At 41.7% G+C, this 27,500-nt stretch overlaps 2 protein-coding genes and 1 long non-coding RNA gene across 5 annotated transcripts in view; all 3 read right to left on the bottom strand.

The window, feature by feature from the left end:
• LOC115484045 (uncharacterized) overlaps positions 1–19,378 on the bottom strand; it is a 96,694-nt gene extending 77,316 nt beyond the window's left edge. The window contains exons 1-2 of the long non-coding RNA XR_003944794.2: positions 19,296–19,378; positions 18,788–18,868 (exon numbers count right to left, since the gene is read on the bottom strand). This is a non-coding gene — a long non-coding RNA (uncharacterized LOC115484045). The remainder of the gene's footprint in view (positions 1–18,787; positions 18,869–19,295) is intronic.
• AKTIP (AKT interacting protein) overlaps positions 1–27,500 on the bottom strand; it is a 1,131,926-nt gene that overhangs the window by 176,753 nt on the left and 927,673 nt on the right. The gene's annotated exons all lie outside the window — the stretch shown is intronic.
• The window catches only part of SALL1 (spalt like transcription factor 1), a 16,194-nt gene continuing 10,208 nt past the window's right edge, over positions 21,515–27,500 (bottom strand). For all 3 annotated transcript variants that reach the window (XM_009090623.4, XM_030227561.2, XM_050978812.1), the window contains 2 exons: positions 25,315–27,500; positions 21,515–24,212 (listed from right to left, as the gene is read on the bottom strand). The exon at positions 25,315–27,500 is cut by the window's right edge and continues 1,224 nt beyond it. In XM_009090623.4, the coding sequence (XP_009088871.2) occupies positions 23,772–24,212; positions 25,315–27,500 (2,627 nt within the window). In that variant the 3' untranslated portion in view covers positions 21,515–23,771. The remainder of the gene's footprint in view (positions 24,213–25,314) is intronic.

The raw sequence follows: 27,500 nt of genomic DNA on the forward strand, positions 1-27,500 counted from the left end.
AGTGGGATAGAATTAACTTGTGTGAACTGTCTTTCTTCTGAACCAGAAAAACCCTACAGGCCAGAAGCTTGGAAAATATATAGCAAGGGACAAGAAAGAGCAAGGAACAAAGCAAGGCTGCAGGAGAACTCTGCCTCAAACCTTCTCTGGGACCTCATCTGAACTAGATATATCATTGATGCTCAAATACATTCAGCACTTCAGATAGATTTTCTTAATTATTTTCATTGTCCTTTGGCACTTTGTTGCCAGTTTGGGTTTTTTTTCCTAGTGTTCCACACATGCACATGAAACTGAAGTACTTTTTCTCTCCAAATAGAAAGGTAGTTTTTTTATCATAGAATAGAAGGGGTTGGAAGGCACCATCTAATTCAACCTCTAGATGCTCAGAGACCCAACCAGATTCTTTTTTAGGTCTACTCATCACATTATACCAGGACATGGAAAACATTCCAGTCCTGACTGTGCTGTCTGTAAGCATGTGTTAAAAAGACTCATCCCCAAATGCCAGGAGAAAGAGCTGATTTTATTCTTTAATTTAGAGGAAACATTAAATAGTTTTTGAGCTACTCCTTGCACTGTACTGTCTAAAGGAATCCCCCCTGCAGCCTTGCTCAAAAGTAAGACAACATTATAATGAACACTGATTGCAATAAGTTGGTGTTGCAGTTGAGATGGCCACAATACAAGTTAAGTTTGTTAAAAACATTTATTACACTTGTGCTCAGAAACAAACAACAACATATGATGGCTGTGGCTGTTCTGCAAATAAAGTGCACAAGAGAAATCAAATTAATAAAATTTGTAATCAACATCGTTCTTCTTTTGCAATTGATGCAAAAAAGAGGCTTTGGTGGTCCAGAAATAATAGCTTTATAATTGAGAATCTGCAAACCTTGGTTAAAAAAAAAAGGAGACTGTCAACATGAGCTGCTCTGAACAGTGCATTTTAGAGCAATTTCTCCCCACACCAAAAGAACAATTCCTTTTAAGGAAAGAGGATCAATTTTTCAGGTGTGGGTAACTCTTCAAAAAAACAAAGAAAAGTTTTGTTTTCTTTATATTTCAAAAGACCTCTAGAGACCAAAATATGCAAACTCAAACATATCTAACCCAGACAGTGAAAGCCTGAGGTTTGATTACACTGTACTCCTCTCTCACAGGTTTAAATTAACTGAAGAGGACAAACAAGGAAGAAGAGTTCTTACCACTGATGGAATGAAGGGTCTTTTCTTTAACAAAGTAACAGGAGATATCACCTTTCCCAGAGAAGGAGTCATTCACTATAAGCACAATGTGTTATTATAGTGATTTTTAATTGAAATGTAAATTCTGGGAACACTCTGACCTAATTTACTCCCAGAAAAAGAGGGCAAAATTCTCATTTTCACAGTACCATGTAGTCACTTCATTGTTATCAAGGAGTCTTGGTCAATGGTCTGGGCTTCTACCACTCTGCAAAGCTGACAGTATTTCACAACACTCAGCTGTGGCATCTTTACACAGCACTGCTGATTGTCACAGCAAACAACTCCCCCTGATTTATTTATTTGACAAAACATTTTTAGGAAGTAGTTTTTAAGTAGTTCTGAAATGGCCAGGCTCTGTGGGCAGGATGCTGAATGCACTGGCAGAGGCATCAGGCTGCAGCAAATCCTCCCTGGCAGTGGGATCTCTCCTGCAAACCTCCTCACTTGCAAGGGCTCAAATCAAACCAGAGCTGTTGTTTGCACTCAAAATAAGTAAACCAGAGTAATATGGTAGGAATCTAGATTGCTGAAAAATTAAACATGGGCCTAAGACAGCCAAGAGCCACCACATAAAAGACACCCCGACAAAGTCATCAACATCTAGGTATTACATGAAATCCAACTTTCTAGCTGATATAAATGGCAGAGGAAAAGCCTGAGTTATCATCACTTCTCATCCTTTCTGTGTATGTTCAGATGTACAGCAAAAATCATAACATTAACTGTGAACAACAGTCACATTACACTGTACTTATATCCTGACAGGGATATTCATTACAGCAAGAGTCCATAAGAAGTCCAGCGCTTTCTGCAGGAAGCTGAGGTGAAAATGAAATTTGACAAAAAGGAGTAAAATAATTCTGGCAGCAGGAAGATCATTTAGAAGGATAATAATAATAATAATAGCAACCAAAAAAGAGAAAGGATTACTGATCTTGGAAATCCATAGGGCAGGAATTAAACACTATAATCAAATTGTTTTTGCAACCATTTAGCATCTCATTTTCTTGCTGTGCAAGCTGAAGAACCACTTGAGACAGGCCATCTTGGAGAGTAACAAAGTGCACCAATAACTAACACGGGATGAAAAGAATATTGATAGCCTGTGACAAGTGGCTTCCTGAGAAATGTTTCTTAGTCAAATAGCAGCAATCATTAAATATATGAGGGTCAGACAATTTAATCTGCTCTTTTTATATGGATTAGTTTAGCAAAGTAACAGAAGAGACAATTAATGACTCCATAGCTTTTCATGCCATGACACTAGCCCATCATTTTTAAAACAAATACTTGAAAGATGATTTCCTACACTACTGAATTTGCCCACACTTATTTTAGCAACTATTAACAGCACTGATAAGGACTGACTTTATTATGAGGCACAATTACACATTCCAGAAAATCATTACAGTAAAAGCACAGACTATCTTTTAAACAAACAGATAACTAAATATTTTACATAAAGATTTAAACTCCTATACTTTCCAAACTGAAACCATAATCCTGGAGAGGCTCCACTTCTCTGTGCCATTACAGATTTTATCATACAATCAGATTTATGTCTAGGGACAGAACACTGGTATCAGTGAAACACATACAGTACTTAAATGAAAAATGCTCACTGTTCAAGCGTGAAGAAAATACACACAAAAATTCAGGGCAGGAGGCAAAGCAAAAAATCATTACAGTCCATAGAAAACTCCTGTAGACTGAAAAAAATAAGCGTGACCTGGTTGGGGAAAAAACATATCTCATCCTACAAATTAGTAAAAAACTACACACAACTAAAAGAAGGCCAGTTTAAATCTTCTGTTTAGAAAGTCAGAGCACTGGTCCACAAAGAAACCCTAAAAGAATTTCTAACAGGTAAAGTATAATTTGGATTTAGCCAAGACGTCAGGGTAAGACTCCAGCTCCTGGTGGAAAGTGTTGGAAGCCATTCCAAGGCCAGCCATAGAGCTCTTGCAAGAAGCATTCATCTGTGCAAGGCCACCAGACACCCCTCAGCAGCCAAACAACCTGATCCAAGGCTGCATTTCCAACCTGCCCTGATGCAGAAAGCCTTGCCAGTGCTCCTGGTTTTCCCAGGATCTCCTCAGGTAGCTGTTCCCACAGGACACAGCACTTGCACACTCACAGATCTTTCAGTACCTTGCTTTTCTCAGGTGTTTCCCTCTTGGCCCTTTCTGACAGTTGTTTGACAGATGATACAAATTGCCTGACACAGATTTTAAAGTCAGATATTTAAGAAAACGAATTACAGCTGATGTCTTTGGCATAATGCTTTGTGACACAGATAGTTAGGGAGAGTGACACAGCTGGAAAATAATGCAAGTTGAAAGCTCTTGTAACAGCTCAGGATTCAAGGTGACTTTGTGCTATAAATCACTACTTTTGTAATTGTTCTGAGATACACTTTCTGGATGAGATACAAAGCCCAGGAGATTCAACAGGTCTGTTTCCAGCTGAATTCTCTGTCATTTCTATCAAGCCTAGGGAAACTGCAATTCCAAGTCAAAGCATGCTCATCAAAGCTTATACAGAATCCGATTTCACAATTAGTCTTCCAAAGCTCACTCCTTCAGCATTGGTAGCTGAGTGTATATTTCCACCTCTTTTGTCTTTTAAGGTGAAAAAATTTTATTTGAGCTAGAGAGGAAGAGACATCACACACATATCTCCACTTCTCTGCTCACATAAAGAACTCCTAGCATGCTGAGCTAAATAAAGTTCCTGATACTTTTTTCCCTGGTTTGTTCAATAGTGCAGTAGGACAAGAGAGGAAAGCAAGTGCATGCCCTTGATGTTATTCAGGTTGGCAGCAACTGACCTGGTGCTATTATTCTGGAACCTCTCTTGTGCTGGCCACACATTGCCCCAAAGACACTGGTCACCTACAGCACAGATGAAAGCACAGGTCCTCTAACTTCAGATTTCTTGGTGAAACAAAGCAAAAACAACAAAATACCACCTCCACCTCCAAAACCTACCACCACCACCACCAGCCCACACTCAAAACAACCCCCAAAAACAAATCGCTCTGAAGACTGAGTGTAATACAAAGGAAAATGAGGCCAAAGAGCACTCAAGAAATAATCAGGTGGTAATAGTGAACCTGACTTTTTGTTTGTTTTTTTGGTTTTTTTTTTTGACAAGCAATTTTAACTTTTTCATTCAAAGTTTTCAACTGGCAGTTAGAAGAAAGACATAGAACATAGCACCAGACTTGTTCTATGATACTTTGGCAACACATTGGTCCACAGACACTGCTGACACCCAGGGCAAAACTTTAATTCAGACCCAATTAATCCTAAAAGGTGAATCCTGGAAGAGCACACAACTCACTCTAAATGAGTTTTTGGAGGCAACTGTTACATTGTGTGTTTCATGTATAGAAGAGGGCTGAGGTACAAAACATAGATCTTGATGGTCACCTAAAGGTTTTTAACTTCTGAATAATAAGAATTGGAATTTTTTTTTCCAATCTTACAACACCATTAGCTTAAAATAAGCATAGAGTGCTATCACATGCAGGAAGGAGTAACAAAATCCGGCCCTGTGGTGCTGTGCAACAGCTCAGTAAATCTGGCCCTACTTAAGTTTCAGTGGCCACCAACAGTGTGAAGTATTGCTCAGCAGGAGAAAACAAGGCAAATCCAGCCCAGAGTAACCCACCCATTTTAATTAAAAAACAAGAATGGAATTAAAGGTTGCTTTAGGCAATAATGGTAAAGTTGAATTAACATCAATACAGGAATCTTCCATTTATCATCCCGGAACAATCACATTTGAGCATATTTATTCTTTCTAAACATGTCTAAATTCAACAGTCTTAAATAAACACGAAGAACAGAAAGTTTCATGTTGGGTGACTAAAATGGCCTGGTTCAGCTCAGTTGCACAACGAGCTATTCATTGATTTGGGGCAGAGAGACTTCACCCAGGAGCTCAGACTGCCTCAAACACCATCCAGTGGTTCGTGGAGTTATTACAGGACAGCCCCTGCTCCTTCTGCATCACTCTCCCTTTGCAGGAGAAGTGGTTACAAGTATTTCAGAAAACTGGACACACAGGAAGGCAGCTCCACCTCAGCCAAAGGGGAAAACAGCTAAAATAGAAACCAAAGGATATTGGGATGTAAAAACGGGTGAGAGAAAAAGCAAACCCCAAAAACTACAGCTGCCATTTTATAGAGGACTTGCATAAATGACCTTCATCAACCTGAGCTAATGAATCAGTCTCTACAATGACACAATAAAAGTGGCTGCTGTGGCACAACCATGATCACTGCACTGATTGGAGCATGACATTCATATTTTTGAATTATGTACCATGTAATTCACAGGCTCTTTGCATTTTAGTCCCCCTGTGTCCCTCAGAGAGGAATGCTCAGCACCACTCCATCTGCCTTTGCAAAAGCCCAGCTCTTCCCCGTGAATCCCAACCAGGCTCACACACCCTACACCCACTGAAAGACAAGACTGAGCAGACTGACAGACTTTAGCCCTAACTAAAAGGAAGGAAGGCAACATAGCTGCTCTGTTAAGAAACAGTCAAGTTGTTGATTTCTTTCTAGACAATCACTTTTTTGCATCGTTTGGAGAAAAGATTCCTAGGCATTACAATGTCATTGACTGCCCTATTGTAATGTAGTCACACAGAGACACTGTTCTTTGCCTCCCTTCTCTGCCATTGCAAAGAGCCTTGTTGTGCTATCAGACTTCCATAAGACATTTTACAAACATATTACTGGACTGCGTTGCTGTATTTTACAGAAAACAGAAAAGGAAAACAAACTGCTTTGTAAGGCAGCACCCTAAAACCTCTGGGTTTTTTTGACTTCAGCCTAATTTCCAAAACATTCCTGCAATTGTCTTTCACATGTTTAACATTGCTTCTACCCCTACACTTCAAAAGATCAAAAGACTTCACTTAGAAGGGCCCTCTGTAGGTCAGGTGCAAACACCTGCTCCACCCAAGGCACACACAGCATCCTGCACAGATCCATATTTTGGCTCAGCTTCTCAGTTACTTCTGCCTTCAGTGAAGATGACCTTGATTTACATCTTGCTGCACACTTGGTCCTTTTCACAAGTCACTATAATTCCCTTGTCAGGAAGTTGTGGACATTATTTAAACACATGGAAAATGGAGACAGAGAATTTAAATGCATCTCTGTTTTTCACCATTAAGAGCTCAAGCACTTAGGTGAGATAGTCTCATCAAAGTATGCATCACTACATCATTATTCCTAACTCATATATTAGGCAGGGTACTTGCCTAATTAATTAACTTAATTTAATATGTTAGAAAAAGTTATTTCGAAATTTGGGAGGTGTATTTCCAAAAAAATTCAGGTGTTTTCTAATTGTATTTGTATTTTACCATCTTGGTCCTGGAATATTCTGACAGCTGAAAAATAAATAATTTCAATAATTATTAAAAGAAAGGGCACCATATTTTTTTAGGTCCCTAAATAATCAGAATTGCTGCTAAATAAGAGAAACCAGAACTATCAGAACCCAAGAAAGAAACAAGCTCTATTAAAAGAATTCCTACCTATTAGGCTCTTACCTGCCAGGATCTCACACACTCCTGGCACTGCACAGGAAGCATGCCAGGGACCCTACTGGTAATGCTCATCTTAACAAAGTGACCTGGTACCCAGAGCAGGCTTAGAAACAGCCAACAGAGCCCTTGAGATCCAAGGAATCTGACAGAACAACCTCTCACTTATGCACCTAAAAAACAGGGTTATGTCAACACAACTGTCTTGAATTTAATGCACCCTAACTCACATGCTGGAAAGTCTTCATGGGATAAATCGTATTTTTAAAGGCAGTTATTCTCTTGTTTACATGTTTGCACTCACAGGGAAAAGAGCTGAATGCAGGCACTGAGAGTGTTCTGCAGTGAGAGCTGTGCTGCCGACAGGGACCTGAGGGGTTCCTCTGCGGGGGCTGTGAGCAGAGAGTGCAGAGCAGAGGATGCTCACAGCCACACCTGAGGGCACTCTTTGGGTACCTGCACAGTGCCAGAGGCATCCTCACAGCCCACCTGCCCCAGCCACAAGGCCATGGCAAAGGAGAGGCTGCCAGAGCTGCCCAAAGAGCAACAGCAGGAAATATGTTCTGTTTAAAGCCAGGTGACAGCTCAATCTTTGCTAGAGGAGAGAGAAAAAGAAGCACAAGTAATTCAATAAATAGAGAGTTATACCCTTCACTTTTACATCACCAATGCTTGACAGCAGCTAACTTCTCCATTCCCCAAGCCTCGGAAGGGGTAAGAGTAGAAGATAACAACATCGGGTTATTCACATCTCAAATTGCAACACAGTAATCAGTTACACCATCAACAACAATAAACTAGTCAGCTGCACTGAAGTTAAATATTCCATTGGAGCAAATACATACATCTAACAGCTGGTAAGTGCTAGCAGCTTCAGGAAGAAATCATTGCATTGTTTGTTTACATTTTAGCTGATTTCTAAGCCTTCAGCAATATGATTTTTTAAATGGGAAGATAAGAGATTATACAAAGGTTGCTGGGTTTCAAATTACCATTATTCTACATGAATGTGATGTTACAGTGTAGTTTCCTCTGCTGCTGTAAGTTATCTATGAGCATTTAGGCACTATTCCACTTTACTCACCCACTTCCATAGCTCCAAAATCTACTGGGTGTGTTTTAGGTTAGGAGAATGAAAATACCACTCAGCTTAGTTGAAAACATGAGTGTAAATGGGTGATTCTCCATTAGCACAAATGCTTTATGTAATTCAATAGGATTGTTTCATGTGCTACACAGGTTACTAACATTTCCTTCACACAGACAGCAGTAGAAATGCCCTGGTGTTAAGTTTGGTAGCCTAAACAATCCCTTTCTACAACAAAAAATCTTGCAATACCTCATTAAAAAAGCTGAAATAAACATAAGATACTAGGAAATACTCATAGCTAATGACTGACATACTTCACAGAAGGCACTGGCTTTGATAGTGCAAGAGCAGGTCACATGAAACATATTTAAATAGTGCAAGAGAACCTGCATGAGATGAGCAAGAGACATTTGACATTTGTCTCTCAACAGTCCAAATGAGTACAGCTCTTTGGTGATACCCTATAAACACCTCCATACCCCAGATTTCACACCAGCATTTATATACCAGTGACCTACACTGCCAAACAGCATAGCAAGAGTAAGGAATCCACCCTCAGGACTTGAGTATTTCACTGAGCTCCAGAAAGGGGCCTGATTACTCTCATAATTGTAACAAGGAATCAGCTGTTGCAGCCACTGGGACATGAGTTTTGTCTCTCTCATCTGGTTTAAAGCAGTACAAATCAGAGGGGAATCAGGGTGTGGATTCCCTTCCTATTTCCGTAGCCAAGTCACTGCTGAATTTAGGCAAGCAGCTTAACCAATCCTTACTAGCAAAGACCCTTACTTTACTGAGGAGCTAAAATGATATTTATCTACTTTAGGGAACTAGTGTTGTCCAGCACTTACATTTATAGAATATTTTGAGTGTCCTAAATAAATGCAATATCCCCCCCTTTTGTCTTGAGCAGCCAGCCAATGTGTAGGGAACTCTCTTTCCATTAGGAGAAATTGATGATAAAGTCAGCTCCTTCTCTGGCACCAACAGAGAAAAAAATAGTGTTTTCCTGAACAGAGGAGGAATTAGACAGCTGGAGATGGTTTCTTTTCTCTTAATTCTAAGCTTTATTTTCTCAGCATTCAAGTTAAAACACTTTGACACTTTTCTCAAGTAAAGCCTACTAGCGTTCATGCGCTTCTGACTGATGTTTTTTTACTTCTTTTCCTTTCTCCTTACACGCTGTTTTTCCTGCACCATTCCACCAAACACTTGTGCTTTTTAAAAGCCCCACAAAGCCTCTCGGTGGGCACAGCCGGGAGCCTCCCGTGTGTCCCGGCTCTGGGCGGTGTCACCGAGGGTGCCCCGGGGGAGCTCCCGGTGGTTCGGGTGCCTGGATCATTAATGACTCCTGGCTGTCAGAAACTGCCAAAGGCCCCAGGTACAGCGACTGCAGCCTGAGCAGCAGCACAATCAATCACCAACGATAGCTGCACAAAGGCAAACTTTTCCTGGATATTCTCAACTGGGTCTTGAGTTCCCTTTTTTCCTCCTTTCTGTGCTCTGAGTCCTGCACTGATGTTCCCAGAAGAAGTTCTCATCCTGATTACATCCAGTATGGCAAAGCCAACTGAAAATATCCTTCTGTGCATGTTCAACCAGTGCAGTATTTTGGACATGGTTATAAGTTAATCTGCTTTTTAACACAGCAGATGTGACAGCAGTATCTCCTACTGCAATTATAACAGTGTAAATGTGCTTTGACCAGGATGGCTTTGCACTCCCCAGGGTGCCTTTCTGCTGGCAAAATACCTCTTTGCTCACCTGCCTATGTACAGCTAAGAGATGAAAATATGATATACTGGTATCAGCAGTAGCTCAGGTATTTCTAATGATACATTCTGTTTTACTTTTACTGAAAGAAATTATTTCCCTTCCCACACAGGACATAAAAAAAAAATATTTTTAGCAAGTAGGCTTCTGCTTTTGCAGCTCATATGAAACATATTTAAACAGTACCTGCAAGAGATTAGCAAACATTTGTCAAAGTTCTCAACACTCACAATGAGTATAGCTTATTAGTACTACCTTTAAAACAGTTGTTTTATTTTATTTCACAATGAAACCTATTACAAACCCTAACTCAGGGGAAAGGAAGAAAAAAATCAAAGTAATTTGTTTTGTCTTCAGGGGGAATTTTGCCCCTCTGCAAGAACAAACAGCACAAGTGAATTCCTAATAAAACTGTGATATTATGTGGCATTGTTGTTGGACAGGTTTTCTAGTGACTTGTACATGAGATTTTTATGAAGTAAGAAAATAGGCAAACATGAAAACATCCTTAGGTTTTAGATCTCAAAGACACAAGAAATACTTCCTTTAAGCAGGTGTGCCTTCCTGGGCAGCTGTTTAAGATTAGTAAATTACAAGCTCAGGATTCTATTCTTAAATATGGCTGAAGAATAAACTCTTCAGTCTGGCAAGCTGGAGTCAAGCTGCCACAATGAGCACCTGTTGAGAAAGGCCATTATTTGAAGCTGGAGGTTCTGGGTGAAAAGATCACTGTGAATTAATTTTGATTGCTTTACAAAACTCTCCATAACAAATGGTCTCTGACAAGGGTATCAGGGGACTTCCATTTGAAGGGGAGAAAAAAAAGATTTTGTTTCTAGGAAGGTAACATAATCTCTGCAGTGACATTAAAACACACCAGTGGCTGCACTTGCTTGAATCTCTTGAATCTCTCTCCTGAAACAGATTGTATTTGCTTAGGTTACCAGGTATTAGGTTTTGGGAAGGGAAAGGGAAACAAATGATATCAAAATCTTATCTAAAAAGTTGGCTAAAAAGAATATGGCCAGAGATCCATGAATCCTGAATTGTTAAGACATTTATTGGCTTACAAGTTTAATCACAGACACATTCCTGGGTGTTCTGGATGGCTACATGCATTGCCAAAAAAGAGGAGGAGGAGAAAAGAATAAACCAAAACAAAGGTTTTGCACTTGACTAAATAAATCAGAAGCTTTCTTGTATGTGTTAACTCCAGTAGTAGTTAAAGTAATAGTAAGGATAATAAGAATATCTGGCAAATGCTTCTCTTGCTTGGTACACAGGCTATTGAATGAAACACTCTCTGTCTCTCTGAAAAAAAGTTTTCATCCAAAATATACAGAAGCACTACCTGTCTGTCAGCCCCTGATTAAATCTAAGGCCAAGCTTACCATCTGTTTGTGCAAATGGAAAGTGTAATATTCTACCAACTACTCTGCAGGACACTTTACTTAAGGGTTTCCTGCAAAATGATTTCCAGTTCTTCCAGGGATTATTTTTAGAACAAAAAGAATCAGCAGAAACCACTATGCTTTCAGCTAATAATCATGATCCAGTTGACTTTATGCTTGATTTGTCAACTCTCAGCCATTAATTTTACATGAATTAGGACTTCTGATTCCTTCAAAACTGACTGTAGTAAAAACTATGTGCATATGAAGATAATAAAATGCTCATAATGAATTCCTTGTTATGTGTGTTCTGTTTTTAAGGTAACCTGAATTATATCATCAAGATATTAATTGCACCTACACAAAAATTTGGGTGTGGCTGGATTCGTATGGGTACCAGAGGCTTGTGTCTGTGGCTAGCAAAATCACTGCAGCCATAATAAAGCCAGAATGTGGCCACACAGTCTGAGAAATTAAAGTAAAAAGAAGAATTCTAAGTGAATCAGACCCTGCAATTAGTTAATTTATGGCATAGGCAGGAATCAGTCTGATATTTGACCACCAGCCATAGAATGTTTCCAACTTTGGCAGAACCTGTTTCACAGCACAGGGCACATGATGGCCACCCAAAAAAACAAATTCTGATGCTCTTCTATTTCTTTCTAAAACCCAGACTGATACATTGTCATGATCCCAGAAATATTAGAGGAACTCTTCCAGCAGTGGGGCATAGCTGTTGTAAACAAAACTGATAACCTGACCTGTTTGGAGTTGAAGGTAAACTCTGCAAAAGTTTGTGTCAGCTCCATTTACCTGCACGTGCCTTTGACAGCAGCACAGTCCTGCAGCCCTCACAGCTCCTGCCCTGCCAGAACCTTCCCAGAGATGGATGCACGAGGGAGGAACTGACTGAACAGACACTGACCAGTATAAACTGCTTCTATTTGAACTAGTTGAGGCGTTCTTCTACCTAATTTTATTTTCTGTCCAACTTCAGTTATCAATATATATATATAAAAACAGAGTTATATAGATCTTTGATCAATAGATTGATTCTCCTGTCAATTCCATTATTCATCTAACATAAGACATGAAGCAATGGGTAAAAGGGGGAAAAAATCCCATAGATGTTGTTTTATCTTAAAAAGATAGGAAAAGATGAAATCTTTTAAAATGCCCCTGTGATTCTATCATAGCACATTAAAAACACAACGCACACCAGAAAAGTATGAGCAGTGGGAAATCTGCAATATATCACTTGCTTTCTTTAATTTATGTCTCCAAAATAAACTACAACTTTCCCATGTTGAAAAGTTTTTCTTTAAGTTAATAAAACCTGTCACTTTCCATAACGGCTGATTGGAAGAAAGTCCACAGGTGCAGTATTCTGTTGTTCACAGCTTGGGAAGTCATGGCTTATAATAAAAAGCCCTCTGTGTTATGGTCTTCCTTCCCCATCAATTCACATCAAGTATTATTAGAATCATCTGCCACCTCAGTGGTGCTTCCTCTGTGCTCAAACTGCAGAAGCAACAATGACATTTTAGTGCTCTGCAGGTGCTGCTGTGTGTGGTCAGGGACACAGAAGTGTGGCCTGCTATTGTTCTCCAGCAGCACTTTGATCTCAAACACAAAAAGCACAAAAAGCCACAGAGCTGCCCACCCTATTCATTCTTGTGCTGGGCTGATACTGAGGGCAGAGAGAAAGAAGAGGTGACAAGAGCTGGGTGATCCATAATATTTATTTCAACAAATGCTTCAAATCTTTTTAAACATCATAAAAACATGGCTCATTAAACTACAACAGCCTTGAAATTGTGTTATAAAACCACAAAACAAAAATCAATACTTTGCTGAAAAGGAGGTAATGAAATATATCGAGTTGGTTGAAAAGTGGTTTGTATGAATCATAATATTATTATGTGCACAACGCTTCTGCTCCCAATACTTAAAGTTAACAAACTAGGGAGTGTTTTCTATCCCATCACTTAAACAGGTGCCACAAGGTGGTATTTATCAGTAATTTTCCAGACTTGATCCTTCTGCCATAAATAATGCTGGGATACAGGAGGCTTAGTAAAAGGGGATCAATCCAATGCATATTTGCTACCTGAGCTTCAGCTGTTGTATTATTTCACAGTCTGATCAATACTGTGCTCCACAATAGCAAGGGAAAAAGCCACAACATCACCCTGATGAGTCACTGTAGGTTTACTGCTGAACCAGAAGGATTTCTGATTTTATAAAGACTAAATTTGGCTAGCAGCATTTTTCCACTATTAAATAGTTTAACTCTCTGTTTCAAGTCTTTTGCAGTGACTTGTCCAGATTTTCAGCAGTTACATAAACTCTTCTGGAAACAACACTCCCTCTGCTGAAACAAAATCCTGTGAAATATTACTAGAACTCTCTGATTTTGTTTTGACTGGGGTTATTGGTCTGCAAGTGAATTCAGAGAAATCTGGTAGTTAGAAGCATTTCGATGCTGACAATAATGGCATCAATATTTTTCTCAACTACAGATAGCTGGAAGCAACAAAGAACAGAAGGAAAAAGAGATTGAATAGTAACCAAATGAGACCAGCCAAGGCTCAGCAGCTACTAGTAGCCACTGTACTCTCACCCTCCTCAAAGATAAACCCCCAAATCTGCCCAACTCTGTTTGTAATGCAATCAGAAGGCAGCAAAGCTTCCCATCCTGAAATCAGTTCATTTAAAAGGACAGTCTGTATCCACACAGGCCTTTCAAGACGAAATAAAGAAGAAAACTATATCAAATCAATTGATGGAAGGTGTAAGGAACTCAATGCAGTTTTTAAGACTTGTGCAGATTCCTTTAACTATTTCCACCAAAAAAGAAAATGCATAACGTTCAACAGAGTCCAGCCTGGGCTCTGGGAAGAGAGGAATACAGACCAGAACCTGAGACTTCTGTACATCTGATTTGCTGAAGAGAACCAAGGGTTCTGATTTAGGACAAATTCATCCAAAACTCTTCCATAGCTGCCCCTGCTGTAGCCAAACCCTTATCTGCACATCACCTCTTACATAAGAACATTACAGGGCAGACTGAGCCCTTTTAATGTGCCTCAGTAGGAGGCACAGACCATGACCCACGTCCATCCCATCATCTTAGACACTTATGGTGGCACTGGGAACACTCTAGATGTCCACTCACCATGAGAAAACAAAAGCTTAGTTTTATCCCCCAGCAGAAAAATCTCACTTCCTACAGCATGTGAGCTCCTAATCCCAGCTGGGGAAGGGTTCAGCAGAAGCTGAGGAAATGCCATCCTGTAAATGAACATCTCAACTTCCCTCTGGCATGCAGAATGAGCCAGCTTCTCCAATTCCAGCAGGGAGCCTTTCCAAATTATGCTTTCATTTTACTACTTAACAGGAGGAGGAGAAAAGGTGCTATAGCTGGTAGCTACTGATATTTAATCTTGCACTTATTTTTACTTCATTGTTTTCTTTAAATAGTCTTGTCTTTCACCAGCTCTACTGCTGTTAGAACCTTTTCCAGTAACTGTCAGCATTACACAGAGCCTTAACCCCTGAGAGAGAGAGAAAGAAATGAGGGGGTGGAAGAGGAGAGACAACTACTAATCCTGCAGAGAGACGAGTCACATCATCACAGGACTCCCTGCTACTTCAGAGCCTTCTACAGGAACCAGCTGTATCATAATTTTGTTTGCTTAAGGTTGAATCTCCCCAAAATGTTATTTGGAAATGCAGCAGCCTGGATCTGACCCTCTACAACCCCCAGTCACATCCCATGCCAGCCACAGGTCCTGGCTCCATCTGCACTTTGCCCCTGCCACTTGCAAACATAAAAACTGATCACACACTAGACCCATTTATTTCTTTTTATAACATGAAAAAAATAATAATATCATTACTTTTTGTGGGAAAACTGCTGTGCAGAATGGCAGAAGGCATTAGGATGATGTCAGGGTGTTTGTCTAGGATGTCAGCTGCTAACTGTCCACTATCATGGGACTTGGGCCATGATTTTAAATGACTCTGTGTCAACACATTTTAACAGCTTAATTGTTAGATAGGGTAGCACATTCTAAAAAATCACAATTCCTTGAGATGGTTTAAAAGGAGCATTATATAAATAGCAAAATAAACCATTGAACAAGCTTCAAATTTAGGCCAAATTGCAAAAAAGGAGGGAGGGCTGGGGGGTTGGAAATGTCTGGCCATATTCTTCTTATGTTAATGTTGTCAATATCTAATTCTCAACTAAAAAGTAAGTCCTTCAAGATGAGTAGTAGAGCATAATAAAACATTAGAGACTTGCACCAAAACCAACAGCTGCAGGACTCCAGTTTGCAGAGTTTATTTCAGTGCACTCTCCACTACACCACACTGACATTGAGCCCTTTCACATCATCCTGCCTCAGACAATACCCTCAAACAAACCAAAAAGTCACTAAGGCAACAAATCTGGCCCTAAATTGTCACACTGTATGTTACCCAGCATTTTTCTTTTGATTAAATATGACCTTTGCAATTCAGTGTACTTTTTCTTACCTTTTTTTTTCATATATGAGAAATATATAAAGAGAACTGATTACCTGAATCTGTTATCTGTGATAAATATCACAGAATGGAAATCAGCTCTGGGTACTTGTTTGCAAGGCAGCAATGGAATCAGTATTTCCTTGTACTGTTCCCAAGAAAGGGGCATCTTGTCTACATGGAAAATTTTAAAAGATTGTGGCTACATTCAATAGTTGAGCAAAAATACAGTGTCTCTTGAGACCTTCTGCAAAATCTGATGATTTGATTATACAAATACAGTGAAAATGTGTCTATAATACAGGATTAACTTTTGAACCTCATCCAATAAGTGACAAATAATGTACTGAGGTACCAGCAGAGCACTTCCAGATGTTCCAGTAGATGCTGAAATGCAAATTACTTGTGTGCTGGCTGTTTTAGAACCATTTGTGTTCCCAGAGAGTAGCCATGTATCATATACACACATTGTAAAAGATCAGTGAGAGGTTTCCTATCTAAATACCCAAAATAAGCAAAATTAAAGGTAAGGAACTGTTGTTATTGTCATTTCACAAAACACATCAGGAGATTGGAGCAAGTGGCTGAGGCTGCATGTGGCCTCGACCAGAGACGAAACTTCCATTCCTAAATTATCCCCTTGCATTTTAGCCACAAGCAAAACATCTAGATAAGCCTCCAAGGTTCCAAATCACTCATAATTAAAATGTAATAAATTCCATTCAGCAGTGCTATCAATAAAGAAATACGTGTGCACCAAGCTAGTGCATCCATAGAGAGTGAAAACAACAAAACCACAGGTTCAAGCAGCACCCATGCAGGAATTAAATTCCAGTATTGTTGTTAACTTTTCATTTTCACTAATGGCTTTTAAGAAAGCCAGACATTTTTCCTCAGTCCATTTTACCTTTTCCCTCCATTTGACAAATATTGATTTTCATTTCCTCCAAGTTTAAGTGCATTGAATGCTACTGTGACTGGTTTGTTTGCTTTTTTGTTTGTGTCCCAGCTTTATTGAGGATGCCAGCATGAATGCATACAGCTTTCACAAGAAGGAATTGGTTTAATAACTTCTTAAGATCCAGGAGAGAACACAGGGGCCCAGTCTGCTTTTTGAATAGCTCATGCAGGAAAAGTGACTCTAGGTGCCTGTCTGATGTCAGTAAGAAGACTCTGAAGGAACAGCCTCAGTGTTTTAAGCTGCAACTGCTGTGCTCTGTAACAACAGGACAAATTAAGGAGTGTTCTCCCCACACTTCAATGCAAATTTAGACATGCTCAGTGGCATTTTAAGCTAAGCCTATTTTGCAGGCAATTGTCCCTTTAGGAGGCTAGGTCTGGAAGGTAACACCTCATGAAATTCTGGCTCAAACAAGCCATAGCTTTATGAATTCTTTTCTGCCTGACTCACTGATACATAGGCTCGACCTCCTTTTGTAAAATGGTCTCCTTAAGCTTTGCAAACCTGCCCAGTACCTTTGGACTCCTTCCTATCTTAAATAGGAAACCAAATAAGAACTCCCTCAGACCTTGTGGTGATGTGAATGAAGAGGGCTTAGGAGATCTATTGCACCCATTCAAATATGAGAAATCTCAGTGGACAGGAATAAATACCTGAACTGAAAGGGAAATAAAGTAACACCTTAAACTGCCACATCCAGCACTACAAAAATTGTCTGTGCAGCACTCAGGCACCCATCAGTGCTAGAAGCCAAAATAAGTTCAGCTGACTGAAGCAGGGGGGGGGGGGCTAATTTGTGTGTACCAGCACCAGAGCTCTGTGCTGGTGTTTGGGGCTCCCCACAGCTGAGCCAACAGGTGATTTAACACCACAGCCAGCCCCCTTCCCAGCAGCAGCTCTGGCACAAGCTGCTGAGACCACTCTCTACTCAGCCTAGACAAATAAATAGACACATAATAACTAAAAAATCTGTTCTGTCCATCTCTACAGAATTTCTTTCTATGAATCCTCTAACCACCAGGAAGACAGGGTTCATATGAATGCACATTTAGTACCAAACACGATTCTCCACTTAGTTATTGTACATATGGAACAAATGTTGGCTTCACTATGTATTAACTGACATTTTAAACTCCTGAGGAAAGTAAAGCAACTCAGAATTATTCACTGCTAGGAAAAGCTTATTTTCAAAACAAGCAGTGCTTTGAAAAAATTCTTAACATCATTCATCCAATTAGTCTCACTGTCTTCACTTTGGAAGAATTTTTAATAAAAAAGATGAGGAAAAAGAAAGAAAGTAGTGATGAGCAGGGTTAAATCCATCATGGTGTGCCAGACCACTCCATTTTTTGCTTTCCATATTCAATACTAAATAGTTCTAATGTTGCACCACCTGATGCCAGGTGCTCCAGGGCTTCTGCTACACCCACCTGACACTGTGATGCTGCATTTTTAAGACCTTTAAATAATGAAAATAGACCTTTGCACTTCAGCACTGTGCTGGCCAAGAGATCTGTCTGTACAGATGATGTGAATGTCTGCTAACATGGAGAGACTTCTTACTTTTGAAAAGAAATTACACCAGAAGTTTCAGGGCTGATCTTTCCAGAGAGAATCTTCCCTATCAGCAGAGGTGACCAGGTATAACATGGGCAGGGACACGTTTTTGGTGCCTGACTTGAAAGTTCCTTCCAGAAGTGACAGTAACTTCAGAAAGTTCAGAAGAGCTTACAGCTTGGGTTAACTAATTAACTACTAAAAAAGAGGGATGGCATCACCTTCTTACTTTGCAGCTGTCCAGAGGGTGCTCTCACAGGTGTACTGACCTCACTTACCTCACAGAGCATTGCACAGAATGACTGCAACCCTCACGGGCATGTTCCTCACCAGCTCCTGCAGTGTTAGACAGACTTGAGCACTGAAGAAAACTCCTCTTTCCTGCTCTCCTTTTTTCAATCTTTTTTTGGTCTCCTTTCCATATCATTGAGAAAATTTGCCTCTTAAGAAATTTAGCTTGTGGATTCAAAAATACATGTCTACATTAAAACAGGAGATAAAATGGAAACTGAAGAGATTGGTGGTAGGACAAAACAATAATATGATTTAAGCCAGAAATGTCATTTTAATCACTATCATTCCTACACCTGTAAAGTGTTTCAGGGCATCCTGGTATCCCATGTCCCTGGAACAAGACATTCCCAGGAAGGAATCACAATGCACTCACCATCTTCCAGGCATCTCCTAGGCCACTGTCAAAGTGACACAGGGACTTGCTCAGGGTAACCATCCCAATATTAACTGTAACCTGGATATAAAACCCAGAAATATCAAATTAGAAAATCATAAACACGGCTGTCAGTAACTCTGTTCTCAGCTGAAGCTCCATACTTCAAATTATTCCTGCTCTTTCCTATTAAGATTTGTATTTCCAAGCATCTACTCCTCAATATTTTGTCTAGAGATACATATTTATATTACAGCCCGTGTAGTAGGTGAAATCTTTGAGTCATTATATTTCAGCTTGGCAGTTAAGAGACATATTGCTTCCAGCTTGTACAGATAACTGTACCTACTTATTTGCAAAACATTATTTCAAGTTCTGTCAACTCATATGCCTAAGAGAAGGAAAACAAATTTTTTTAAAGTTATTTTAATTGGTAAAAAAACTAAACAAACTCCAACCAAAGAGGAACAAATTTGGAGAACTACTGAACACTGACAGAGAAACAAACCTGCAGAGCTATGGAACGCTGGCAAGGAGACAGCAAAAAAGAACTGTCGTGCTACGAAGTCACACCTTCTGCTGCCAAGTGAAACTGGCCTCCTGCAAAGATACAGCCAGGTAAATTGTGATTTCAGGACTTTCAAAAGCAGGAAGCACGCCCAAATAAATGGCCAAAACAAGCAGCAACTCTTGCATTTTGATGGCCAGCAAATATTCTTCACAAAGCAGGAACAAACTGAGACATTTGTTGCCTGCTGCAATTGGGAGGGCTGGCAACCTGTCCCTAAATCTCAAACCAAAGCCCAGCCTAGGAAGAAACACTGAAATTCAACAGACTTTTTCCCTGAGAAAAGGGTTTAGGATTTGGTCGTCATCAGCACACGAAATAAAGCGGGCAATTTGCTGCTTCCTCTCCCTTCTCCCGCTGCCTGGCCAATAAGGAAACCCCATTCCTGCCCTCCCCATGTGCTGCCCCGATTGTCTCTCCGCTCCGCCGGTATCGCGGGTCCTTTTGGCCAGCCCTCCTCTCCGTTTCCCCCGTTAGATGTGCCCGGTGTGCCCGCGGAGGTGAAGCCTGTAAGGCTGCTCCGCCGCCGGCACCGCGCCCTGGCCCCGCAGGGCAGCGCGGAGGGCCCGGGCGGGCGCTGGCAGCGCTGCCCGGCGGGAGGGGCCGTGCCCGGCCAGCGCCGTCCTGCCGCTCCGCCGCGGGCCCTGCCCAAGCCGGCAAGTTTCGCACGCTGTTAGCCCAATTTTTAAATAAATCACGTCTGTTTCTGGGTGAAGAAAATTACTCGGGATGATTAAATGATCGCTGGCGCTTAAGAGAAAGAAAAAGAGAATACCAACCCACCCCACTGTGCTTTATTTTGGGGGTGATAAAATTGTGATGGGCGAGACGAGGGGGGCGGGGGGGAGGGGAAAGGGTGAGGGGGGAAAGAAAACTTTGTTGCTAATGAGAAAAATGAGGCCGCGAAAACAAAACCGTAAAGAAAAAAATTCTGCTCTTGAATAAGGATTAATTCAGTGTCTGTGAATAAGAAACGCCGCGCTGGGTAATTGCAGCGAGGTAGCGCGGCTCCCAGCTGCGAGGCGATGCGGGCACCTTTGTGCGCTTGCCAGGACAGCTCTGGGGAGAGGTAACTTCCCTCGGTCCCCACGGTCTTGTGTCGAGTAACGGGAAATTTAAAATTCCGCGTTACCAGAGCAAGTTATTCCCCCCTCCCTTCCCCTCGCAGGAGGCCAGCCGGGCGCTCCTCCTGACGGGGCGGGGACCCCGAGCCGCCTCTGGCCCCGCACCCTGCGGGCCCCGGCACGATGCTCCTGGCCGCTGCAGCGGGCTGGCCCCAGCCCCGGTCGAGGCTGACAGGAGAAAGGGAACGGAAAGCTCCTGAGCAGCTCGGGGACAACGGCCCGGCGCCTTTCGCGCAGCGGGCGGCACAGCCCGGGCACCCATCCCTCAGCCCGGGCATCCACGGCTCGGCCCGGCACAGCCCGGGCACTCATGGCTCGGCCCGGCACAGCCCGGGCACTCTCCCTCGGCCTGGCACAGAGTGATGGAGGCACGGGCCGCTCCCCCGCCAGCACCCACCTCCGCCGACGGCAGGGAGGGCAGCGCGGAGCGAAGCAGAGCACGGCGGGGCAGCGCCCCGGCTCCCCGGGAACCCCGCCCGGCCGGGCTCAGGGGCCGGAAGGCTGTCCCGGGGAGCCGCAGCTGCCAGCACCGCAGGGAAACGCTTAGGAAGGGCCGGGGGACAAAAGGGTCTGTCACCCCCGGCGGGTCCGGGGGAGGGCATCCCCTCGGGCAGAGGCCCCTCCTTGGTGCCAGCAGCCCCTCAGCCGAGCCCGGCGTGCGCTGTGCGCGCTGGGTCCCCTCACGGAAAAGGCCGGCGGAAGACTCCAAGGTACGAGAAAAAAAGTCGCTCCTTCTTTGGTTTTTCTGGTATTTTTGTTTTTTAGCCCCCGAGTGATGCTAAGCACGTACGTTACCCACCGGCAGGAGCGTCCGGTGCCCGGGAAGGTTCGCGAGTGCGGGGTCCGCCTGCCCCGGGCGCGGCTTTCCTCGGAACCCGAAGACTCCGCTGACCCGTGGGAAGAGGCTCCGAGGGCTGAAGTTAAAGGCGCTCGTGAAACTCAAGCCGCGGAGAGGAAACCCTCCCGGAGCGCTGGGGGCTGCTAACCCTTCCCTGGCAACTTTTCTGTTGCACAAATCTCGACTCAGTTTAAAAGGAGAATTAGTTAGTATTTCATTGATAAAATCATCAAAATCCTTTTAATTTACCTTTTTCTGAGACCAAAAGGTGACTCAAAATTCTTAAATATTCACATTGACAAGCCAGCTGGCTCTAGCGTACAACTCACATGTTAACAAAAATGCATATCATGTACCAGGTGAATCATCACATTCGAACAGGAAAAGTCCTAAAGACATGAAGTCCAAGAGGTATCCAGACTACAGCGTTAATATGCAGGATTCATAATCATAGGAAGGGGAAAAGTCCTCAAGAAAAATATTTCTCACCCCAGCTCTTCAGTTGTAAATCCTCTCTAGTGCCCAATTTGCAACTCAGGCTACGGGAAGAGCTAAGTGATCACTTCTTGTTTAAAATGGTGGGCAACTCCCCCCACAGTGATCCTGAAAAATAAACCTGAATTTTTGAATTGTTTAAAAAAAAAAAAAATAGTCACATGGACACAAAATTGGCTATGCCTCTTGGTAGTTTTGAAGGCATAATTTGAAGGCAGCCAATCCGATTCATTTTTCATAAATTGTAATATAAAGAGATGAAACTCTGTGGGGTGAAAGTATTGGACTGAATTATGTTTGATAAACTCCCATTGAGGTTAATGATCATGGCAGGTTTTTAAGGGAAGCCAAATCATGTGCAAGGCCAAAGCAATTAGGTTTTGTTTGGTATGTCTTTTTACAATCAAGTTATAAACCCCACATAGTATATGGAGGCTTGCAAGTGGACATCTTAACACAGGAATAGCAGCGTAAGCATGCCACAAACATACAATCTCATAAAATAAAATTAATATCAAATATAAAGCATTTGAACCAAATCAAGCCTTAAATGTAATAAATTATTTCCTTCAAAGGAAACTTACCTAGGCTCAATAAGGTCTTTGCTAGCAGCATTTTTTTTTAATAAACAAATTTAAAATGCCAAAATATCTACAATTTTATGAGAAGGAGGAGTTGAATAGTTAAGGAGAAATTTCTCACTATTGGAGGTATGAAAAATATACTAGCAATTAATATGCAATACATATATGTATACCCATACTTACAGATATAAGCACGCACATACAACCTGGACAGTTCATGTTAACCAAGGGAAAGGCTAAATAATACAAAGTGATTACTAAATACAAGTACACTTTAAAAACACAGAGACAGCGAATTTTTTATCTGTTGCAAAAATGTATTTGATTACTCGAGTAAAATTACAGTATCTCTGCTGTTAGTAAGTATTAAATGTTAAAGAAACTGGACCTCTTTTCCTTTCAACTTTCCGAGAAAGTGCATGTAACAGTCCAAGGTTCCCCCTGTCCCCCCCAACGCCTAATACAAAATAAACAAACACTATACTTGTTCCCTTGGTCAAGGAGTAGGGCTTGGTCTCGTAAGGAACGTATGTACATTTTAATGAAAGTGATGTCTTATTGTATATACAGGAGCATCTACAGTTGTCCACGGAAGTTGTTCAAGATGCCATACTTAGCAGCATTGTGAAAGTCCAGCACATTTTCTAGAATGAATATACCTACAAGGCAAAATGTTACGTCTCAGTTTCAACTACCAAAACAACACTTCAGTATCTTCTCTAATAATCCGCGTGCTTATTACTGTACAGAAATGTATTAACATTTAAGACGACTCAAGTAAAAAGCACAATACAAATAACAGTTCAAAACAGAAAATGTTAAACCTACAAAAATTAAAGCAGTTTTAATTTTATAATAAAAATCAAAAACTGAGCTGTGTAAAGGACCCACACTGTTCAGTCTATATTCTCTCAGTCTTTTTCTTAATTCTATCTGGAAAAATTAGACAATGTGTTTGCTGATAAAGTTTCCAGCAGGATCAAAGTGTACATTTATATACAGATTTTTATTAGAGATCTAATGCATCACTGAGGCATCGCATCAATACCAGAGTTCATGTTAAACTGGATATAGAAAATAAGTTAATGCCAGAATAAGATCACCTAGCAGAACAGACTTGCAACTGCCATAAATGTTACAGCAAGTTTACAGCACTCTAGTCGATTAGTATTTAGTTCAAAATACGGGAGACCAAAGTTAATGCTTGCATTTGTTTGCAAAGCAAGGTTATATCACTAATAAATAAGCTCTCTTAGGACTCTAGAAGTAGAACATGGTACAAAACAAAGTCTTTGTAATGTTGTAGCCTGCAGCTTGAAAAAAGCAACCCTAGGTTGCACTATTTGCAGGAATGTTATTTACTGAGTTCTTTTTCCTAATTTGTTACAATTTCTTTGTTGTCCTCCACGAAACGTGTGAAACGGAAGTTAGTCCCATTTTCATTGCTTGCCATTTTCTCCAGACCAGCTAGAGGTGCGTTGGGTTCTGAATTCTGGAGCTTCTCCAGGCTTCCTGTCAAGCCACTGATGGGAGAGCTGCCACCGTTGCCCAGGCCGCCCGGTGCTGGAGGGATGCCCCCATTCTGGATGACCGAGATCTCGTTGGTCTTCATGGCCAAGCCGTTGGAGAGTGCAGCTGCATACTGGTTCCAGAAGCTGGATGGGTCTCCATTCCCTGACCGTGCAGCCAAATCCTTCTGAAACATTTCTGGGAACTTTACAGGATTGCCTCCTAGGAATGTCATGGGGCCATCTACAGAAAGTCGTCTGCCTCGTCTTGCAGGAGTACTGTTCCACATGTGAGTGCCCATGTGAACCTGGAATGAAAGAAAGGAAGAAACAAACCAAAAAAAAAAAAAAAAAGCCAAAAAAAAACAAACAAAAAAAAAAAAAAAAAAAACCAAAAAAAAAAAAAAAAAAAAAGGTTGACAGGAATTTCAAACTTATTTTGATCAGAGAGAAGGCAGGAGTCCATGAACGTGTCCAGTCTTGTTACACAATGAATGGCGTTAAAGATAGAGGACACAGGGCTCTGGAATAATACACTACTTCTAGGTTAACCCATCACCATTACCCAGAATAACTTGTCCTCCTGCTGAACAATGCATTGCTTCTTACTCTTTTTTTTTTATTACATGTATTTAGTTTATAATGACTTTGCATTATTCTGTCAATTGTTGCTTTCAGGGCTAGAATTGCTATGTCCACTTTCATTGCAATGGTGAGTATTGTATTTGACACCCTTTACCCTATAAATGTCCTTTTCAGACAGGCAGAAAGTATCCTTTACTGATTGCTCATCGGAGGGCCTCGTGTATAGACAGAATGGCCTGAAAGTAATTATTCATCTCACATTACTGGCAGCAACCTCTAGAGAAATACTCTGTCAACAGAAAAATGTACACAGTAAAGTGCTCAACTGGTGTTCTAAAACTTGAGTATATTTGCTTTTTTCAAACACATATCAGTAGGAAATGTTAGTTATATAATCAATTAAAGTAATGCCCATTATTTCCAGAATTATGTTAATAGTTTTTTTAAACACTCATCTTGCATGATAGTTATGAAAAGCATCACATTGAAGGGCCTTTCACTTCTTGAAGAGGTATGTGAGTTACAAAATGCGTTTCTCTGTTAATTAATGCTCCTTACCATCATTTGGCTGTTCTGTTTCACACTCTGCATAGACAGACCTTGCTGGTAGATGAATTTTAATTAAATCAAAACAGCTCATGCCTCAGACTTGCTGCCAGCACGAGCACTCAACAAGAGGCCATCTAGTCTACTAGAGCTGACTAAACACACTGTCACAGCACAAACACCCAAGGTACCACTGCTGCAACATTAATATGTGTCAAAAATCAAAAACCCCAGCAAAGAGAAAATGAAACCGAAGGACAGCAAGGGGGAAAAAAGTACCTTCAGATTGCCTTTTGTTGTGAATGCTCTTCCACATATAGTGCAGGCAAAAGGCTTCTCACCAGTATGCGTCCTTTCATGGATCTGCAGAGCACTGGAAGAAGAAAACGTTTTCCCACATGTGTTGCAGTAGTGCTGTTTTGGAGTTCTTCTGGGGAGAGCAGGGAGCAGCACAGGGGATGTGGCAGAGGACAGTGGCCCCGAAGCAACTAGACCAGAGGATGCTTCTTTGCTGTCCTGAGGAGAGCCATGCACGAAGCCGTTAACCTCGGTCTTTATGAGCGACGACAGGGTGTTAGCGGGCATCACCGAAGAGTTCTGATTGGGGCCGATGCTGGAGTTGGGCTCAAAAAGCTGTGATGGTAGATCTCGCATTTGATGTGTCAACATATGCTGCTTCAAATTACCCTTTGTGGAAAAGCCACGATTGCAAACTGTGCAAATAAATGGTCTCTCTTTGGTATGACTTCTGTAATGAATGTCCAAGGCACTCTGACAAGCAAATGTTTTGCCACAAATGTCACATGCAGTGTTTTTAAATTTACCTCTATCTCTGAAAGGAAAGAGCATACTCAGGGACTCTTCTTTAATCATTTTATCTGTGTTACTAGACGTCAAGTCCAAAGCACCACTGTTAGCAGGAGTTGGAGACAAACCGTTGGCAAACTCACTTGGTAAAGCTCTTAATGGTTTCTCTTCAATACTTGGTGACTTGTGGTAATCATTAGTGCTGTTGGATGGGGACAAGGCCTGCATGGAAGAGGTAGACTCTGAGACAGCAGGGCTTCCAGCACTTTGGCTTTCCATATCGCCACCGACAGACGACGAATCGTTAGTTAAAACGTCCCCTTCCACTGACCCATTTTCTACTGACTTCAGGCTTGCCTGAAGTTGTTCAGCAAGGCCAGCATTGATCATCTTCATCTGATTTTCCAGAGCAGCAATACTTGACATTTCCAGGGGCAGAGGGGAAGAAGACAAGCTGTCTTGTGATGCATCCACAGATTTAGGTGTATCTGGCACGCTGCTGTCAGGACAGTCTTCCATATTCTCATCTGAGAAGTTGTCTATATCATCAAAATTCTTATCATCAAAAGATCCCGTATCTGATTCCATTGACTCAGGATAGTTTTCTGTCACCGGGGTGTTTGGGATCTGCCCTCCCATGTGCATTCGGATATGCTGCTGTAGCACAACGGCGTTGGTGAATTTTTTCTGGCAGATTGGGCAAGAATGTTGCACTCTCAGCGGGGGCATGGCACGGTGGACACTGTAGTGAGTCTTTAAGTTGCCCTTAGTAGTGAAAGCACGACCACAGATTTTACATTTGAATGGCCTCTCTCCAGTATGGGTGCGATAATGCATTTTCAGTGCGCTCTGGCAACTGAGAACTCGATGGCAAATGATGCACTCGTTAGGATCAGTTGCCTTTTTGTCAATGTTTTCTACAAGCTGCTGCAATTTTGATGTTTCAGATGCTGGCGTTGAATCCAGTAGTCCTCCAAATGGAAACTTTGCCTTAAATTGCTCTGACATGAGAGGCATCAGTGGATTTGTAAAAGTGGCGACACCGCTGGAGCCCGAGTCTGCTGCCGGGGAGCTCACGGAGCTGCTCATGTTGGTGACGGTGCTTGAGTTTTGAGGGTTTTCTTCTGTTTTGCCATTTGAGGTAGGCAATGCACCAGCCTCTACCTCATCAGAGAGTCCGTTGGAAATTTTTGATGCAGGATCAGCTGTTCCCGAGTCACTCTTGACAGAGCAGGGAGGGCTAGTAGAAGGATGGCTAATGGGAATTGGCTGAGGCTCCTCAGTTTTGATGAATGGGGTCAAGCTCGGAATTGTTGGTGGGAGTGGCAGGCCAACAGAAGTTGTTAGGGTGGAGAGGACTGGCTTGCTGTCCAGCCAGCTCGTGACAGGTTTCTCTGGCGGTATAGACATCCCATAAGGAATACCCGTGCTTGTAGGAATATTGTCCAAATGCTCTGGCACTGGGTACGGATTCATTTGAATATGAGGGTATTTTTCTTTGTGACGCTGAAAGTGGACTTTTAAGTTTCCCTTTGTGGAGAACCTGTTTCCACATATGTTGCATTTAAATGGCCTCTCGCCAGTGTGAGAACGCAAATGAATCTGCAAGGCACTGTCACTCCCAAACACTTTAGCACAGAACCTGCATTTATGCTTAA

This window comes from Serinus canaria, chromosome 11 (genome assembly GCF_022539315.1).
Source record: "Serinus canaria isolate serCan28SL12 chromosome 11, serCan2020, whole genome shotgun sequence".
Classification (NCBI taxonomy): Eukaryota; Metazoa; Chordata; class Aves; order Passeriformes; family Fringillidae; genus Serinus; species Serinus canaria.